We start from the raw sequence: 18886 nt of genomic DNA, 5'->3' as shown, positions 1-18886 counted from the left end.
TGCTTATGCTAAAAAAGAATATTACTTTGGGGCACCTGGATAGCTCAGCCGGTCGAGCATCCAACTCTTGGTTTTGGCTCAAGTCATGATCTTGTGTTTCATGGGTTTGAGCCCCATGTCTGTCTTCACAGCTGGCAGTGCAGAGGCTGCTTGGGATTCTCTCCTCCCCCTCCCCCACTTGCGCTCTGTCTCTTTAAAAGTAAACTAAAAAAAAAAAAAAAATTACTTTGTATGGATATACCACATTCATTTATCCTTTCCTCTGCTGATGGACAGTTGAATTGTTTCTACTTTTTGGCTTTTATGAATAATGCTACTATGAACATTTGTGTCCAAGTTTTTGTGTGGACTTGTTTTCATTTCTCTTAAATCTATACCTAGGAGTGGGATGTGGTAATTCTTTAACTTTTTGAAGAATTGCCAGGCTGCTTTTGCAGAGTTGGCCACATCACTTTATATTCACACCACCAATGTTTGGGGGTTCCAGCTTCCCCACATCCATGCCAACACTTTGATTTTAGCTATCTTTCTGGTGTGAAATGAGTGGTATCTTATTGTGGTTTTGATTTACGTTTCCCTAGTGACTAATGGTGTTGAGCATCTTTTCATGTGCTTAGTGGTCATTTATCTATTTCCTTTTGAGAAATGTTTATTCAAATTCTTTGTCCATTTTAAAGGTTAGGTGGTTTTTAAAAATTTTTTTCTTTATAGAGCTCTTTATTCTGGATACAAGTCTCATAAGATACATGCTTTCTGAATATTTTCTTCCATTCTGTGGGTTGTCTTTTCACTTCCTTGATAGTGTCCTTTGAGGTATAAAAGTTTTTAATTTGGATGAAGTATAGTTTATCTGTTTGTCTTTTGTTGCTTGTGCTTTTGGCGTCCTAAGAATACACTGCCTAATCACAAAGATGTATGCTCCTGTTTTTATTTCTAAGGGTTACAGCTTTAACTCTTACATTTAGGTCTTGGATGATTTGAATTAATTTTTGCATAATGTGTAGTGTGGTTCCAAAGATATTCTTTGGAAAGTTAAATGTTTATTACTACATTGTAATATATATTATGGTGGGACTCAGCCATCCTACTCTTAGATTTTTACCCACATTCACTCAAAATCCATATGCATTTATAAATATCAACTCTATTCTTAAGTGCCCAAACCTGGAAATAACTCAGATGGCCTTCAACTGTCCCTTAATTGCCTCCAAGTGTGGTACATGCTTGCAGTGGAATATAGCTCAGCAACAAAAAGGAACAAAGGTATTGACATGCCCAGTAGTGTGGATAAATCTCAGTGTCATGCTTAGGGAAGGAAGTCAGAATTCAAAAGGCTACATATTGTCTTATTGTAGTTATATGACACGTTTATGATATTCTTGGGAAATAAAACTATAGGAACAGATAATCGTGGTTGCCAGGAGCTTAGGGTGGGTAGAGGGGTTGACTTTGGAGCACAGGGATGTTTTTTGCACTCATGGAATTAATTGTTCTATATTGTTTCTGTGATGGTGTTCACATGACTTGTATGTTTGCTAAAACTTCAGGAACTGTACACCAAAACGTGTAAATTTGGTTCTATATAAATTATACCTTAATAAAAGGAAGATTAAAAAGTAGTTACTCAAAAGTATGTTTCCCTTTGAGGGTGGTGTTTCTCCCATTGCAAAGCAGTTTTCAGAGTTACCTCAAGGCTTCTTTTCTTTGCTGTTTGCGCTGGTGTCACTTTACCCTGAGTAAAAAGTGCCGTTGTTCAGGGTTGTATTTGTGTAGGATCACTAAGAACATGAAATACTGCCAAGTTTTTTTCATCCTTCCCAACCACAGTCTGCCTTTTCTGCCCGGTCGCACTGCCACACAAACCGTGTGTATTCTTTACAGATGTCCAGCATGTAACACCATGTTAGTGACAGTTCTCAACAAGTATTTGTTGGAGTGCTGAGAAGGAAATATTAATTGTTTGTATAACCTCATCTGCTTAAATTATACTTTAAAAAATGCTTATTTTGAGAGAGATAGCGTGCACGCATGCACACGTGTGAGAGCAGGAGGAAGGGCAGAGAGAAAGAAAGAGGGTCCCAAGCAGGCTGTGCGCTGTCAGTGCAGCATCCAATTCGGGTCTCCATCTCACGAACCCTGAAATCATGACCAGAGCCGAGATCAAGAGTTGGACTCTTTGACTGACTGAGCCACCCATGCGCCCTTTAAATCATACTTTTTAAAGAAGAAGAATCTAAAGCCATGTATATTAGTTTTCTATTGCTGCTGTGACAAATTACCATGAATTTGGTGGCTTAAAACAACACAAAGTTATTCATTTACTTTCTGTTCTGGAAGTTTGATGTCTAAACTGGGTCAGCAAAGGCTGTCTTCCTTCTGGAGATTCTCAGGGAGAATTTGTTTCATCCCCTTTTCCAACTTGTAGAGGAGCCTGGATTTCTTGGCTCACGGCCCTTAGTCCTTCTGGTGTCTCCTACTGTCACATCTCCACTGACTCTCCTACTTCTCTCTTTCCCTGATACGGATCCTTTGATTACATTGGGCCCACCAAGATAATACCGGGTAATCTCCCCATGTCCAGATTTTTAATCCTATCTTCAAAGTCCCTTTTGCTATATAAGGTAATACATTCACAGGTTCTGGGGTTTGAGATGTAGACATTTTGAGGGGAAGCATTTTTCTGTCACACACAAGAGAAATCATTTAATAATGTCAAAAATTTAGGATTAGTACTTTAGAGGGTGAGGTGAATTGAGAAATGTCCTTGTATTTAGAGGTGCAAAATGGATAATAATACTTGTGAGGAAAAAGGAAGCACCTTAATATACAAGGAAAATGCAGGAAGATGTAGTATATTGCTATATGAGAATCTGTTCCTTTTAAAATTTTTTTTAATTTTTATTTTTTTTAATGTGTATTTATTTTTGAGAGAGAGAGAGGGAGACAGAATGCGAGCAGGGGAGGGGCAGAGAGAGAGAGGAGGAGACACAGAATCTGAAGCAGGATCCAGGCTCTAGGCTGTCAGCACAGAGCCTGATGTGGGGCTTGAACTCACAGACCACGAGATCATGACCTGAGCCGAAGTCGGACACTCAACCAACTGAGTTACTCAGGTACCCCTCTGCTCCATTTTTTAATGGCAACGGTACACCTTAACTCAAGTACTCTTAGAGCCCGAGGTCTAATCTGGATGTAAGAAAAAGCAATGTGTTTTAATTATAGTAAGCATAATCCTCCTTATTCTTAGGTTGTGATGTATTTAAGAAAATTTACTAGTAATATGTAAGTACCTCAGCATATTAAAATTTTTTTTCAACAATAGTATAGCACAAAAGTGGAAATCCACCAAGCAAACTATTTGTTCCTGCCTGGGGATATCCATTGGTGTGTGTTTTTCCAGACCTTTATGATTCATTTCATATGTGTGTACTTTCTGTCTTTAAATAAATTTTTAGAATTTTAGTTTTTTCTATTTTATGTAAATGAGATCATCCCATATCTGTTATCCCGTCCTTTTCTTAGGTATTTTATACCACTTTCATTTAGTGGTGTTAGCACCTAGAAATAAGAGATGATAGATGTTGGATGATGATAACTGTAACAGGTATAGATAGTGCTTTTTTCTTTGCAGGCAATACATACATTAGCTCATTTAATATGCACAACTCTGTGAGACAGGTATTATTATCATCCCTGTTTGCAGATCAGGAAACTGAGGCAGAGAGGTTAAGTGACTTGCCCCGTGTTACGTAGTAAATGGAATGACTGGATTCACATTCAGGCTGTCTGGCTCCCAGGCTGTGTGCTGTACAGTTCTGCTGAGTTTGCATTTCACCGGGAAGGTCTGGGTATAGCCCAAATGTGAATGCATTATTTGGTAAAACCTCTTTAATGAGTTTGCTTATTTCCTTTCCTTCCCTGGCGTACTTTCTGTTACACAGTTTTCATTCTTAGTTCGAATGGGACAGGGATTTCTTCAGTTCAGAAGCTCCAATCTGAGTTTATAAATTCTAGCCTGTTTTTTTCCTTGTTACAAGATTTCTAAATCTGTTCCTGTTTTATTTACCTTTATAGTAGAGCATGCCTGACTTTCATGACACTTGGAGGTCCTCTGCTGAAACCCATCATCTGCCTTTAAATTCAGAATCCCCTAATCATTTGCTATTATTGAGGGAAAAAAGAGAAGAAAATCCTGACCGAAAAAGAAAACAGTGCCCAGATTTTGGTTTCTTTTTTTTTTTTTTTTTTATTAAGGATTTAAAAAAAAATGTTTATTTTGAGAGAGAGTGCATATGTGCACGTGAGTGGGGGAGTGGCAGAGAGAGAGAGGAAGAGAGAGAATCCCAAGCAGGCTCTGCACTTTGAGTACAGAGCGTGATATGGGGCTTGATCCCATGGACCGTGAGAGCATGACCTGAACCAAAATCAAGAGTCAGATACCTAACCAACTGAGCCACCTAGGCCCGCCTCCAGATTTTGGTTTCTAAACAGCATTTTCCAATAAAGGCAGTCAGGACTCCTTGATGAATTTTTTGATTTCAAGTTTGGGGAAATACAAGATGAGCTTGGAACATCTTTTGGTACCTGAAAATAAGTGCTCAACAAAACAAACAAAAATACCAAAGAATAAAAAGTGAAGTAAAAAAGATACAGGAACAATTTGAAGGGGATCTCAATGACCAAAGCCAGCATGTTTGAACAACAAAATAATGATAGTAATCAATTGTAATCCATGAAATAAGTATCCATGAGTCCATACTACATCAAATAAACAACTGGACAAATGGAGGAAAAATAGTCCTTCCTTATAGTAGAATCCTAATTTACACATCTGGAAGGAATGATGGAAATAATTTGCCATTAGGCAAACCCACAAGTAATAATTGTAGGCAGGAGCTGTCCGTGGATGCTAAAGTTAGCAAAAACTATGATGAGAAACAGAGTATTTACTTAGTCTCAGTAGATTTCCCCATAAGGTCCTTATTAATTACAAAAGGAAAAATAATAGCTTCATGGTGGAGAACTCTGACAATACCAGCTTAACCAGCGATCAGTTTCAGCCTCAGTAATAGACACTGACATCATGGACGCTTTGCACTGAGAAGGGCACAGCATCATTTCTGTGATATTCTTGCCAAAAATGCACTACCTCAATTTAATCGTGAAGAAAGATCAGACAATCCCCAATTGAGGGCCATTCTATAAAATAACTGCCCCAAACTCTGTTAAGTCTTTATGACCTCTTAGTCACCCATCTCTAGGTATTTAGTTTCAAAAATTTCTTCTGTTAATAAACTTTTATAACTCCTTATTCCCATATAAAACTTTGGTTCCCTATCTCCCTTCTTGTTTGTTTTTACTGAGAGGGAAAGGAAATGGAGTATACGGAGCTCAGAGAATGATCAGGAATTTTGAATTATTTCACTGGAGAGAACTGATTTTTGGACTAAGTGTCAACTGCTCTTCCTCAGGAAAGCAGGGAATTCTCAATGACATGGCCCTTCATTTACTAGACTAAGAATAGAACACTACTATTCTGGCCAGTCTGTGTTCCCAGTCTGCTACTCACTGTCCAGCACTTGAGTGTTTTTGTCTTACTTCCTTTGTTGTTGTTTTAAGTAGGCTCCACACCCCGACTTGGGGGCTCAAACTCAGGACCCTGAGATTAAGTCCTTAACCGGACTGAGCCACCCAGGCCCCCTCACTTCCTTTGTTTTTATAATGAAATCTTAGATGTGCTAATTTAGACCAGAGGAGATCCTATCTAGGCCTGGCTTTCTATCACAGATGCTATAGCTTGTAAATATCTGCTGTAAAATAACTACTATCTTGTTGGCAGAGTTTCAGAAACTTTGGAGGAGTGTCACCGTAGATTCAATGGATGAGGAGAAAATTGAAGAATATCTGAAGCGACAGGGTATTTCTTCCATGCAGGAATCTGGACCAAAGAAAGTGGTAAGTAGTCTCCTGGGAAAAAAAAAAAACAAAAACCCGAAAACATAATCCTCTGTTCTTTGAACTGTGAGCCTGCTTTCTGTTCTCTCCGAAGAACTCCGAGAATCAGTTCTCCCTTCCAGTTTTTTCTCAGCGTCCTAATCAGTGATCTTAGATGCAAGCCCGATTATGTCTGGTGTATTGAGGGCCACAGGTGCTCTCTGCCCTCTGGTGCCCCCACATCTGCCCCCTGGTGCTGCTACCCAGCCATGTGAGAGCTTTCCTCATTACACCTCCAGCCCTTGTGCTAGCAGTGACTGCTCGTGAGTCAAGTCATACTGAATGTTTTCTAGTGCCCACGTGTTGCCCTCTCAGTTTCTAAAAGGAGCTTGCTTCATCATCTTGGCCTTTAAGACCTTAATTGTGCTCCCCTCCCCTTGCTCCATGAGCCCTGTGGTCTTGGCACCTGGCTCTGCCTTAGCCCTGATCACATTGAATTGTCCTTGCTGACTTTCAGATTCCTTAGGAACCAGATACTATCTCTTAGTCTCAAAGCTTGATCAGAGGAGGGATTTGTAATTGAAAGATGACTTGTGATCTAATTGCCTTGTACCAGCTAACCAGTTGTCTGTAGTCCAAGGACAAACCCAGTCGGGGGAATAATTCACCAACACCCTAGACTGTAGCTGCTCTGCTCCTCCTCTTTCCCAGGTGTACCGTCAGTCTTTGTAGCTCGCCTTCTTTGTGATTGTGTGTGTGTATGTTTTATGCAGTGAGTTTTTAAGACTCCTTAAAAGGCAGGATTTACTGCCCAGTGATCTCCGTGAATTAGTGTGGTTGCAGCACTTTATGAGGTATTTTTTCCTATCATTGCTTTGTGGGGTTTTTTTAATCGTGTGATTTTAAATTTCAAATGTACAGAAAAGAATGGAGAATAATATTTAACAATTCTTTGTGTGCCCGTCCACTCCCCAATTTTGCCATATTTCAGATCCTTTTTTTATTGGATATACTTAAACCTAATGATAGAGATGAAAAACAAAGAGCTTTACTGTCTCTTTTTTAATCCACTTAGTGTGGAGAATAGTTGTGGTAAGGTAGTCTCAATGGGGGTGTGCACGGCACCATAACACGTGCTCTGTTGTGCTGGGGATTGGTATGGGATGCTGGGCCACTGAGCAGGAAAAAGGTTTCTTTGCTGCTGGTTTGAGTGTCGTTAGTAAATCCTCACCATTCTGCCGCTCTGAATATCTGTATCTGTTTTTACTTTTCTTGTAGGCCCCTATTCAGAGAAGGAAAAAACCTGCTTCACAGAAAAAGCGACGGTTTAAGACCCACAATGAACATCTGGCTGGAGTGCTGAAGGACTACTCGGACATTGCTCCTAGCAAATAGCCAACAGTTTTATTTGTGAGCAAAGAGTTCAGTACCATGTCAAGGTCTTTCTTGTTGATGCTGGGCTCTGAAGACTGTCTTCCCATTCTATTTCTTAGGACTGAGGAGAGGAGCAGTTCAGTTTACAGAACAAGAGCAAATTACCAAACTCCAAGCGTATTTTAATTGAATGGGCTAATGTGATATTCCCTGTTAACCTTCTGTTACTTCCGGGGAAAGGCGCTTAGCATGGCATGCAAGTGTCTTTGCTACTTATCTCTCTTTCTAAGTGGTTCCTGGTTCCATTTTTCTTCCTTTCTTCCTTTAGAACAAGTTTGCAGATAGTCTTGAATGCAATTTTGTTTGTTCCGAAAGGACATATTTATAATAAAATCACTGTAGAAGGAACTCGAAGATGTTCGTGCATTCAGTTTGTATTCTTTCTGTTCTTGGCAGTGGCAGACGGCAGCTCCGGCCTTTCACTCCCACAGGATGCCTGTTTGGGACCTTGTCGGACGCTGTCATCTGTGCTGTGGTGCTGAACACACGGATTTCACAATTGGAACACACCGTGTCCCCTTTGTTAGCAAATGTGACAATAAAGATACACACTGCATGTGATTTTTAATGTTTTATGAGCATAAGTCAATATTATTTGCTTTTTTTAAAGTTTATTTTGAGAGAGAACACTCATGCGTGTGTAAGAGTGGGGGAGGGGCAGAGGGAGAAGGACAGAGAATCGCAAGCAGGCCCTGCACTGTCATTGCGGAGCCGGCATAAGTCAGTATTTAGCTTCTTGGATTTTGCAAGTCATGGGCTGATGCCATCTCCATCGAAGGTGGATCGAGTCTTCTGGTCAACCTAAACATCACCTTTACCCTGTCCCGCTCCTCCTCATCGGATCTGACCGTGATGTTTTTCGGGGGGAGGCTCCCTCTATCTCCTCTCCCTGTCACTGGCCGAGCTCATGAGAGCCGTTATCTAATCCGTGGGTTCGTAACAGTTATGGTAATTTATAGGAAGTCTGCGTGGTTGTTCCAGCCTTCAGTGGCGGACTACCTGTTTCCTTCCCTCTGCTTGTTATATGGTGTGGGAGTCCTTAGGGTTGATCCATACAGTCCGCATATCATAAATTGAAATTGCAGTAGATTATAAAAATCAGGTTCAGTGCTCTCAAAAAAGGTGTGATGGCAAACCCAGAGTGGCAAGTACTCTGTGCAGATGATGAGGGGTTTTTTTCTGTTTTAGTTTTTATCCTTTCTATTTATTTCTCATCCATTTACATAGTCCTCTTACTGCTTACGTCTTTCTTACGTGCCAGCCCCAAAACATGGCCCCAGAAGATGTAAAACTAAGGCTCCCCATGGTAATTTACTTGTTTATTTAAAAGCTTATTTTTTTATTTTTGAGAGAGAAAGAGCACGCAGGAGAAGGTGGGTGAGAGAGAGAGAGAGAGAGAGAGAGAGAACCCCAAGCAGGCTTTGCACTGTCAATGCAGAGCCTGACACTGAGATCATGACCTGAGCTGAAATCAAGAGTTGGACGCTTACCCAACTGAACCACCCAGGTGCCCCTCCCCACGGTAATTTAGAACATGGGAAACTCAACATGCCTTTGTTTCAGTTCTTTTTTTGGGGGGCGGGGGGGGGGGGGCATGGGTGGTTTTGCCAGTAAGGAGAAACTTTTCAAACATTAAATGTCTTATGACACAAAACTAGTTTTCTTGTGAAAATTCTGGTGCAAGCTTATCTCCAAGTATACCTACTTTTTTGTGGTCTATATGCATCAGCCGGTTTTATTTTCCAGTCTTATTGAGATGTAACTGACATAAAGCATGAGTTTAAGGTGTACAGTATAATGATTTGACTTACATATATTATAAAATAACCACAAGAGATAATATCCACCATCTCATATAGATACAAAAAAATAGAAACAAATTATTTTTCCTTGTGGTGAGAACTCTTAGATTTAATATATATCAGATACCTTTCATATATACCATACAGCAGTGTTAACTGTAGTATATTACATCCCAATACTTACTTATCTTGAAACTGGAAGTTTGTACCTTTTCACCACCTCCATCCAATTTCCTCTGCCTGACTCCTGCCTGTGATAACCACAAGACTGATCTCTTTGCCTTTGAGATTTTATTCGTTTGGTTTCACATATAAGTGAGATCACATAGAATTTGCCTTTGTTTATCTGTCATACTTCACTTAGCATAATGCTGTCAAGGTTCATCGATGTTTCAAATGACAGATTTCATCCTTATTACGGCTGAATAGTATTCCGTTAATATTATTTCATTCCATCCACAATTTTTATTCACTTCTCTGTTGATAGAAACTTAGGTTGTTTCCATGGAGATGCAGACAGCTCTTCCATATAGTTTTTTGTTTGTTTTACTTTGGATGTACTCCCAGAAGTGGGATTGCTAGATTACATGGTAATTCTATTTTTTACTTTTTTTGAGGAACCTCAATATTTTCTCTAGTGGCTGTATCAGTTTATAGTCTCACCAGTAGTGCACAAGGGTTCCTTGTTCTCTACATGTCAGCATTTGTTATTTCTTGTCTTTTTGATGGTAGCCATTTTAATAGTATTAAAATGCCTCACTGTGGTTTTAATTTCCATTCCCCTAATTATTAGTGATGTTGAACACCTGTTCATGTGCCTGTTGGTCATTTGTATATTTTCTTTAAAAGAAAGTCTATGTGGTCTGTTGCCCACTTTTTAGTTGGATTTTCTTTTTCTTGTATGAGTTTTTTTGTATTTTTGAATATTAACCTCTTATCAGATACATGGTTTACAAATATTTTTTTCCCAATTTGTAGGTTTTTTTTCAATTTGTAGATTGTTTCTTTGCTGTGTAAAAGCTTTTTGGTTTTATATATATATATATTTTAAAATATATATATATATATAGTCCCATTTGTTTATTTCTAATTTTGTTGCTTGTGTGTAGTATTCAAAAGATCTTCATCTACCCATGTCAAGGAGCTTTTTTCCTATCTTTTCTTCTAGGAGTTTTATGATTTCCACTTTTTTAAAAAAATTTTTTTTTTCAACGTTTATTTATTTTTGGGACAGAGAGAGACAGAGCATGAACGGGGGAGGGGCAGAGAGAGAGGGAGACACAGAATCGGAAACAGGCTCCAGGCTCTGAGCCATCAGCCCAGAGCCTGACGCGGGGCTCAAACTCACGGACCGCGAGATCGTAACCTGGCTGAAGTCGGACGCTTAACCGACTGTGCCACCCGGGCGCCCCTATGGTTTCCACTCTTATATATAAGTCTTTAATCCATTTTGAGTTAATTTCTGGGAGTGGTATAATATTGAGGTCTAGTTTCATTCTTATATGTATGAATGTCCAATTTTTCCAGCACCATTTTCTGAAGAGACTCTTCTTTATTGACTGTTCTTGGCTCCCTTGTCAAATACTAGTTGATACTATTTGATACTGTTTTAATTACTATAGCATTATAGTGTAGCTTGAAATCAGGAAGTGTGATGCTTCTGACTTTGTTGTTTTTTCTCAGGATTGTTCTAGCTATTTGGGGTCTTTTGTGGCTCCATATAAATTTTAGGAGTGTTTTTTCTGCCTTAGTAGAAAATGCCATTGGAATCTTGATAAGGATTGCATCGAATCTGTTAGTGTATAGGAAAGCTGCTGATTTTCGCATGTTAATTTTGTATCCTGCAACTTTACTGAATTTGTTGATTAGATCCAGCAATTTTTTGGTGGAGTCTTTAGGATTTTCTCTATTTAAAATCATGTCATCTGCAAATAGAGACAGTTTTATTTCCTTTCCAGTTCTGATGCCTTTTATTTTTCTTGCCTGATTGCTCTGGCTAGCACTGCCAGTACTATGTTGAGTAGGAGTGGTGAGATTGGGCACCCTTGTCTTGTTCCTGGTCTTCAAGGAAAAGCTTTTAACCTTTCACTATTAAATATGATGTTAGCTGTAGGCTTGTCGTATATGGCCTTTATCATGTTGGTATGTTCCTTCTGTATCTGATTTGTTGAGTTTTTATCATAAATGGATGTTGAATTTTGTTAAATGCTTTTTCTGTATCGATATTTTTTATATCATTCTGTTGATATGGTATATCACATTGATTGATTTGCATACGTTAAAGTGTTGTGGCATCCTAAGGATAAATCCCACTTGATCGTTATGAAAGGTCTATTTAATGTGTTGTCAAATTTGGTTTGCCAGTATTTTATTGAGATTTTTTTGCATCTGTGTTCATCAGGGATATTGGCCTGCAGTTATTTCTAGTAGTGTTCTTTTTGGCTTTGGTACCATTGAAATGCTAGCCTTGTAAAATGATTTGGGGATGTTCTCTTTGAGTTTTTGGAAGTTTGAGAAGCATTGGCATTAATTCTTTAAATGTTTGGTGAAATTCAACTTGAAGCCATCCTGGGTCCTGGGTTTTCTTTGTTGGGGGATTTTTGATTGCTTATTCAGTTTCCTACTAGTAATTGGTCTGTTTAGATTTTCTGCTTATTCCAGATTTAGACTTGGTAGGTTGTATTCTGTTGGTAGGTTGTATTCCTGGGGCACCTGGGTGGCTCAGTCTATTGAGCGTCCGACTTTGGCTCAGGTCATGATCTCACAGTTCATGAGTTCAAGCCCTGCGTTGGGCTCTGTACTGACAGCTCTGAGCCTGGAGCCTGCTTCTGATTTTGTGTCTCCCTCTCTTTCTGCCCCTCTCCCACTTGTGCTCACTCTCAAAAATAAATAATAAAAACATTTTAATAAAAAAATTTTTTTTTAAGTTTTCCATTTTGGGGTACCTGGCTGGCTCAGTGGAACATGTGACTCTTGATCTTGAGGTAGTGAGTTCAAGCCCCATGTTGAGCATAGAGCTTACTTAAACAAAAACTTATTTTCCATTTCTTCTAGGTTGTCTAGTTTGTTGGTATACAGTTCATAAGAGCCTCTTATCCTCTGTATTTCTGTGGTATTTGTTGTAATGTTTCCTTTCTCATTTATAATTGTGTTGATTTGGATCCTCTCTTTTTCTTGGTTAGTCTAGCAAAATGTCAATTTTATCTTTTCAAAGAACCATCTCTTTGACTCCTCTTTTCTATTGTTTATCTGTTCTGTATCATATTTCTTTTTGCTCTAATCTTTATTATATCTTTCCTCCTGTTCACTTTTGGCTGAGTTCTTCTAGTTCCTTAATGCTTGGAGTTATTTGCAGTCTTACGTTTTGTCTAAAGGTGTTTATTGCTGTGAACTTCGTTTAAGAACTGCTTTTGCTGCATCTCAAGTTTTGGTAGATTGTGTTTGCATTTTTGTCTCAAGATACTTTTTAATTTCCTGTTTAATTTCTTCTTTGATCCATTGGTGGTTCAGGAGAGTGTTTAATTTCTATATATTTGTGAATTTTCCAGTTTTCCTTCTTTTATTAATTTCTGGTTTCATACCATTGTGGTCAGAGAACATACTTGGCATGATTTTAACCTTGTTAAATGAAATGTCCTGAGACTTAATTTTTGGCTTACCATATGGGTTATCCTAGAAAATGTTCATACGTGCCTGAGAATGTTCTGTATGTGTTTGTTAGGCCAATTTGGTCTGTAAGTATTGTTCAGATCTGCTGTTTCCTGCTGGTTCTTTGGATGATCCATCCATGTTGAGTGGGGTATTAAAGCCCCCAGCTACTAATGTTTCACTGTTTATTTTTCCTTTTAGCTCTGTTAGTTTTTGCTCTATATATTTAGATATTCTGATATTGGTGCATAAGTATTTATAACTGTCAGATCTTCTTGAAGAATTGACCCTCTTATCAATATACGATGATCTTTGTATCTTTTTATCATTTAAGAAAATTTTATTTATTTGAGAGAGAGAGAATCTCAATCAGACTCCACACTGTCAGTGCAGAGCCTGACCCGGGGCTTGAACTTACAAACCATGAGATCATGACCTGAGCCAAAATCAAGAGTTGGACACTTAACCAACTGAGCCACCCAGACACTCCTTTACCAATTTTATAAGCCTATTTTGTCTGATAAATGTGCAGCTACTCTTGCTTTTTCGTTTTTTTTTTCATATCATTTCCTTGAAATATCTTTCACCATCCCTTCATTTTTAGTATATGTGATCTCTTTTTTTTTTTTTTTCTTCTTTTTTAAAGTAGGCTTCATGCTCAGCCTGGAGCCCAGTGTGGGGCTTGAACTCACAACCCTGAGATAAGACCTGGATGCTTAGCTGACTGAGCGACTGAGGAGCTCCATTCTGTGTGTGCCTTAAGGCTAAAGTCAATGTCTCGTAGACAGCACTTCATTGGATCTTGTTTTTTTAATAGGTGTTTTGTGTGTATCAGTTGCAGAATTCACTTAGGCTTAAAGGAATTATTGACGGGCAGACTTATAGTTGCTATTTTGTTAAGTTTTTTAGACTCATTTTTGTAATTTTATAGATCCATTATTCCTTGTGTCAAATTTTATTTTTGTGTCTTTTTTAAAGACACAAAATTTTTATTTTGTTAAATTTTTATTTATCTTGAGAGAGAGCATGGGAAGGGGACAGAGGGAGAGAGAGAATCCCAAGCATGCTCTGCACTAATAGCCACAACCAGCACGATGGGGCTTGATCTCACAGACTGGGAGATCATGACCTGAGCCAAAGTCAAGACTTGGCCACTTAACTGACTCAGGTGCTCCTGTTTGTGTTTTTTTTTTTTTTTTTTTTTTGATGTCTTTTGTATCAATATGCTTTGACTTGTTTATCATGCTCCTTTGTGTAATTACTATAGGTTTTTCCCTGTGGTTGCCATAAAGTTTATATAAAATATCTTAAAATTGTAACACCTTATTTTTTTTTTTAAATGTTTTTTGATGTTTATTTACCTTTGAGAGAGACAGAATGTGAGTGGGTTGGGGCAGAGAGACGGGGAGGCACAGAATCTGAAGCAGGCTGCAGGCTCCGAGCTGTCAGCACAGCCCGATGCGGGGCTCGAACTCACGAGCTGTGAGATCATGACCTGAGCTGAAGTCGGACGCTCAACCGACTGAGCCACCCAGGCGCCCCTGTAACACCTTATTTTAACCTGATAACTTCAATAGGATTTCTCAACCTCACCTTTTACTTTTCCTCCTGCTCACACTTTGTTACTGATATTAAAGTTTATGTATTTTTAATACTGTGTAACTAATAACAGATTATTGTTGTTCTTTTTCCTGTTTATTTTTTAACTTTTAAACTAGAGTTCTAAGTGAACTGTGCACTGTTATTATCATGTTACAGAATCTGACCTTGACTATATTACCATTACCGGTGAGTTTTACTTTCTGTGGTTTTTCAATGTTAATTAGTGTCTTTTTACTTCCAAGAACTCCCTTTAGCATTTCTTGTAAGGCAGGTCTAGTGGTGTTGACTTCCCTCAGCTTTTGTTTTTTGGGGAAAGTCTTTATTTCACCATTTCTAAAGGCCAGCTTTTCCAAGTATAGAATTCTTGGTTGACAGGTTTATTTTTCTTTTGACATTTTGAATAGGTCATCCTATTCTCCCCTGGCTTGAAATGTTTCTGCTTAGAAATCCTCCGGTGGTCTTATGTGGGTTCTTTGTAAATCATTTCCTTTTCTCTTGCTTTCAAAATTCTGTCTTTGACTTTTGACAATTTTTTTAACGTGTCTTGGTGTATCCCTATTCAGGTTCAACCTATTTGGGGTCCTCTGGGCCTTGGGATCTGGATGTATCTCTCTCCTAGGTTTGGGAAGTCTTTTGCCATTATTGCTTTACATACACTCTCTCTTCTCCTTCTGGAATTCCCATAATGTGAATATTGTTTCTTTTGATTGTGTCCAGTAAATCCTGTAGGTTTTCTAACTCCTTTTCATTCTTTTTTCTTTTTGCTCCTCGGACTGGATAATTTCTAGTGTCCTTTCCCCCAGTTTGCTGATTCTTCTACATGGGAGAGTCTGCTTTTCAAACTTAAGTTCTTCAGTGGGGTCACTTTATTTTCAGTTCTAGGATTTTTTTAACGCTTTCTATTTCACTATTGAACTTACAGTTTTGTTCTTTGATTGTTTTTTGACGTTGTCTGTGTGTTCTTGTAATCACTACATCTCAAAAGGAATATCTGGAATTCTTTGGCAGTTCACAGATCTCCATTTGTCTCAAGACTGTACATGTTTACTTTGGCACAGACAGTTTGGTTTTCTGGACGTGTCTGCTGGTAATGTCATTGGGCAGGTAGGGCTTGCTGTCAGGTCTATTTCTTGATGAAGTCACTGCCCGGGCTCTGAGCTCAGGGGTGCTGGGGGTGTTACTGGCTGAGATCAGTCGGGTAGGACTGCTGGCTTGGTTCCCTGGCAAAGTGGGTCTATAGGATGGGCTCCACGGTTGCCTGGGTTCTGTGGTCAGGCTTTCTAGATGGTCAGGACTGGGTACTGTACTCAGTAGGTGGGGCTATGAATTAGCTTCTCTGCACTGGGAGGGCAGCAGGACAGGCCCCAGGGCCTGCCTGCACGGCCCAGTTTGCGTCCCCAAATCAGGCATGGCTGAACATTGAATTCCCTGGCTAGTTGGGGCCCATGGTTCTGCTCTGCAGATGGGGATCACGCTCTGTGCTCTCTGTTCAAGTGCTACTGTAAGCACACTGTGTGCTCTGGTGAGGTTCCCTGGCTGGCTGGGCTAAATGCTGTATTCAGCAATGGCTGAGGCCATGACTTAGTTTCCCTGCGCAGGCTTAGCAGGAGAACTAGCTTAAAGGCTGGTAAGACTTTTTTTTAAGTGTATTTATTTACTTAGAGTGCATGTGAGTGGGGGAGAAAGAAGCAGGGAGAGAATCCCAAGCAGGCTCCGTGCTGTCAGCCCAGAGCCCAGCATGGGCCTTGAAGTCCTGAACAGTAAGATCATGACCTGAGCTGAAATAAAGAATTAGCCGCTTAACCCAGGTACCCCAAGACTTTGTTGTTTTGACTCAAGCCAACCCACATGCCATGTTCTCTGGCTGAACAGGGCTACTGGCTTTGCTCTGCAGACTGCTGAGGTCTGCCTGCCAGACTGAGCGCTGTGGGCTACGTGGCTTTCTAGCTATTCTGGCCAGGCTCTCTGGTCTGGCAGGGCCGAGAGCTACACTCACCATTGGCTAGGCTTATGACTCCACTCCCTCTAGGGCTGTAAAGTCTCTTCGTTTGAGGACCCAAATCAGGCAGATCTGCACCCCACTGACTTCCCTGGTCATACTGTGTCACTGACTTGCTTTTGCAGATGAACAACAAAGCCACCGCTAGAACTGCTCCTTGGGCGCTGCAAGTGGGAATGTGGGCTGCTGAGATCCAAGTGCTGGTTGTTGCAAGCCTTTCCTCCCTGCTCTGTCATCATCAGATTCTCCTGGTCAAGCTCCATAGATTCCCCTGAAATCTCTGTGTAGCCAGACCGGCGTCGGGGCTCCTAAGAAGTGACCCATGACTGGGGAGCTTGATGGCCACCCTGGGCTGTTTTTCCCCTGGAGGAACCACAGGTCTAGGGGAGGGCAGTGCAGTCTGTGGGTAGTCGCGCTTTTATTCTTCTGATATGGTCTGTCTTGGTCTCCGGGGTACAGGAGGGTGCTTCAGCCTTGCCTTTGTTGTGTTCCAGAATTCTCTGTGGTATTTTGTCCTTGTATAGTTGTTCTTGTGAGGGGAAGCAAAGTCAGGAACGACCTATGTCGCCATCTTGGTGATATGGCCTGGAAATGCATTTTGGACATCTCAAGCACTTCAGCTTGTTTGGCAAGGAGACAGACACGAAGGCCCTCATCCCGGATTCTCAAGGTAAGATATTTTATTGCCAGGTATGTATTGCTAGTACTTTCTAGCCAAGCCTGTGCTCACCAGTATTGTAAACCAGGTTGATAACTGATTTCTGTTCTCTTGTCTAAATTCATTTCAGAACTGAGGAAATTGAGGTCTAGAGAAATGCAGTGTTTTGCTAAATTGTCACACGTGCAAATTCAGTAGCTTTACCTCATTCACTTGCATTTTGTGTGTGTGAAGACTTGATTCGCTTTGCCTGCTGTGCAGCAGAGAATTTTCTCCATATACCACTTCTTGTGGTACGGGGATCGGGTCACAGCCTTTGTGGGAAATTGTGACAGGGTCCCAGTTGTGTCTCACTAAGAAGAAATATTTTACATGCGCTTCTGGGTGTCTAAAACCATATCCACCAGAAATTCAAGTTAGAGTTGAAGTCCCGTTCTTGCCTCTGCCCATTTCTGCGGCAGCTGCTGGGCGTTTAGAAGCAACTGGGAAGAGGAAAAAAAAAAAAAAGCAACTGGTAAGGAAAAAAAAAGCAACTGGGAAGGGGTGTGGCTGGGTGAGTGAAATGGTGAAGACCATATTGATCTCCAACAGATGACAGTCACCGGAGCTCTTAGGGGATAGCTGAGACAGATGCAGCCATGCCTGGACAAGACGTAAACCTTGAACCTGTGGCTGCCGCCATCACAGCCTGGAAGCATGGCCAGATGCTGGTGGGAGCTGGGACCCCTGGAGCAGGGTATCGACAAGAAGGTAGTGTGGGGCCTCCCACTGTTTCCAGTCAGTGTTCGTAGGGAGGGCGCAGCGAATGTGCAGTCCTTGACCCGTTTTGTGAGCCGTTTGAAATCACAAGCAGAGAAGACATGTTCTGGACATGGGATTATGGCATTTAGATTTATAAACTCCCCCTTTCCTACCAGCTAATGACTTTCCGAGGCAAAAGGGGTGAGGCTCCACCTCCCCTCTTCCCTGTAGCCACTGTTTTTATAGGTTTCATTTGTCAGGAAGATTTTGGGTTTCCTAAGGCTTCTTTGGATTGTTCTTAGCAAGCCGACCAGCACTGTCCCCGTGCGGCAAGGCTGGTGTATGGACAGCGGCAATGGCTGGTCATCAATGCATTGCTGTCCTTGGGTGGGACGTTCCGTTCTTTCCCAGTGTGTGTTTTGGGAGCTTGTCCTGAGCTTGTTCTGCTAGGTGTTCTGTGGGCAGAGGGGGGACAGGTTCAAGGGCCTCTAAGTCACTTCTTACACTAATGGGATCCCTGCCCTGTTGCGGTGGTGTCGTGGTGGGGGAGTGCACCCTACGTGGGGCTCAAACTCGTGACCCCGAGATCAAGAGTCACCTGCTCCACCGACTCAGCCAGCCAGGTGCCCTGAGTGAGTGCACTTTGGAAACACAGAGCCAGAATAGGCCTTGGCATTGCCTGTTGACCTTCCTTCTGACTATAGTGAAGAAGAAGAAAGAAGAGCATTTCACAGAAGGACTTCAATTAGAAATAAATGTGGCTGGCGCCTGACAAGAGTGAGCGGGCTGCTGCCACAGGCTCCGCGGGGAGGGGGCTGGGCCTGCGTGCTCCCTGGGACTCAGACCATGTGGTTTCAAGCAAGACCTTGTGAGAACCCAGTGACTTTCAACCACCTGGAACTGTGCAGTACTCATACTTCAAAAGATATCCAATGCAAAGACTTAAGTAGTTTTTAAAAGTAAAAATACAGGATGCCAAGGATAGCCTGAATTTGGCAAGACCAGCTCTGGAAACACCAACAGCAGGTTTACCTTGCACTTGACTTTTGTCAGGTTTGGCTTTCTTGC

The 18886-nt window shown here is 40.9% G+C and overlaps 1 protein-coding gene across 3 annotated transcripts in view; it reads left to right on the top strand.

Moving 5' to 3' along the window:
• The window catches only part of GTF2E2 (general transcription factor IIE subunit 2), a 79005-nt gene extending 71076 nt beyond the window's left edge, over positions 1–7929 (top strand). For 2 of the 3 annotated variants that reach the window (XM_030312288.1, XM_030312289.1), the window contains exons 7-8: positions 5840–5955; positions 7213–7929. In XM_030312288.1, coding sequence (XP_030168148.1) covers positions 5840–5955; positions 7213–7329 — 233 coding nt within the window. In that variant the 3' untranslated portion in view covers positions 7330–7929. Of the gene's footprint in view, positions 1–5839; positions 5956–7212 lie in introns of those variants that run through there. The other variant, XM_030312290.1, reaches the window with a different exon arrangement.
• The last annotated feature ends 10957 nt before the right edge of the window (positions 7930–18886 follow it).

This window comes from Lynx canadensis, chromosome B1 (genome assembly GCF_007474595.2).
Source record: "Lynx canadensis isolate LIC74 chromosome B1, mLynCan4.pri.v2, whole genome shotgun sequence".
Taxonomy (NCBI): Eukaryota; Metazoa; Chordata; class Mammalia; order Carnivora; family Felidae; genus Lynx; species Lynx canadensis.
This window is presented reverse-complemented; position numbering and strand designations above follow the sequence as displayed.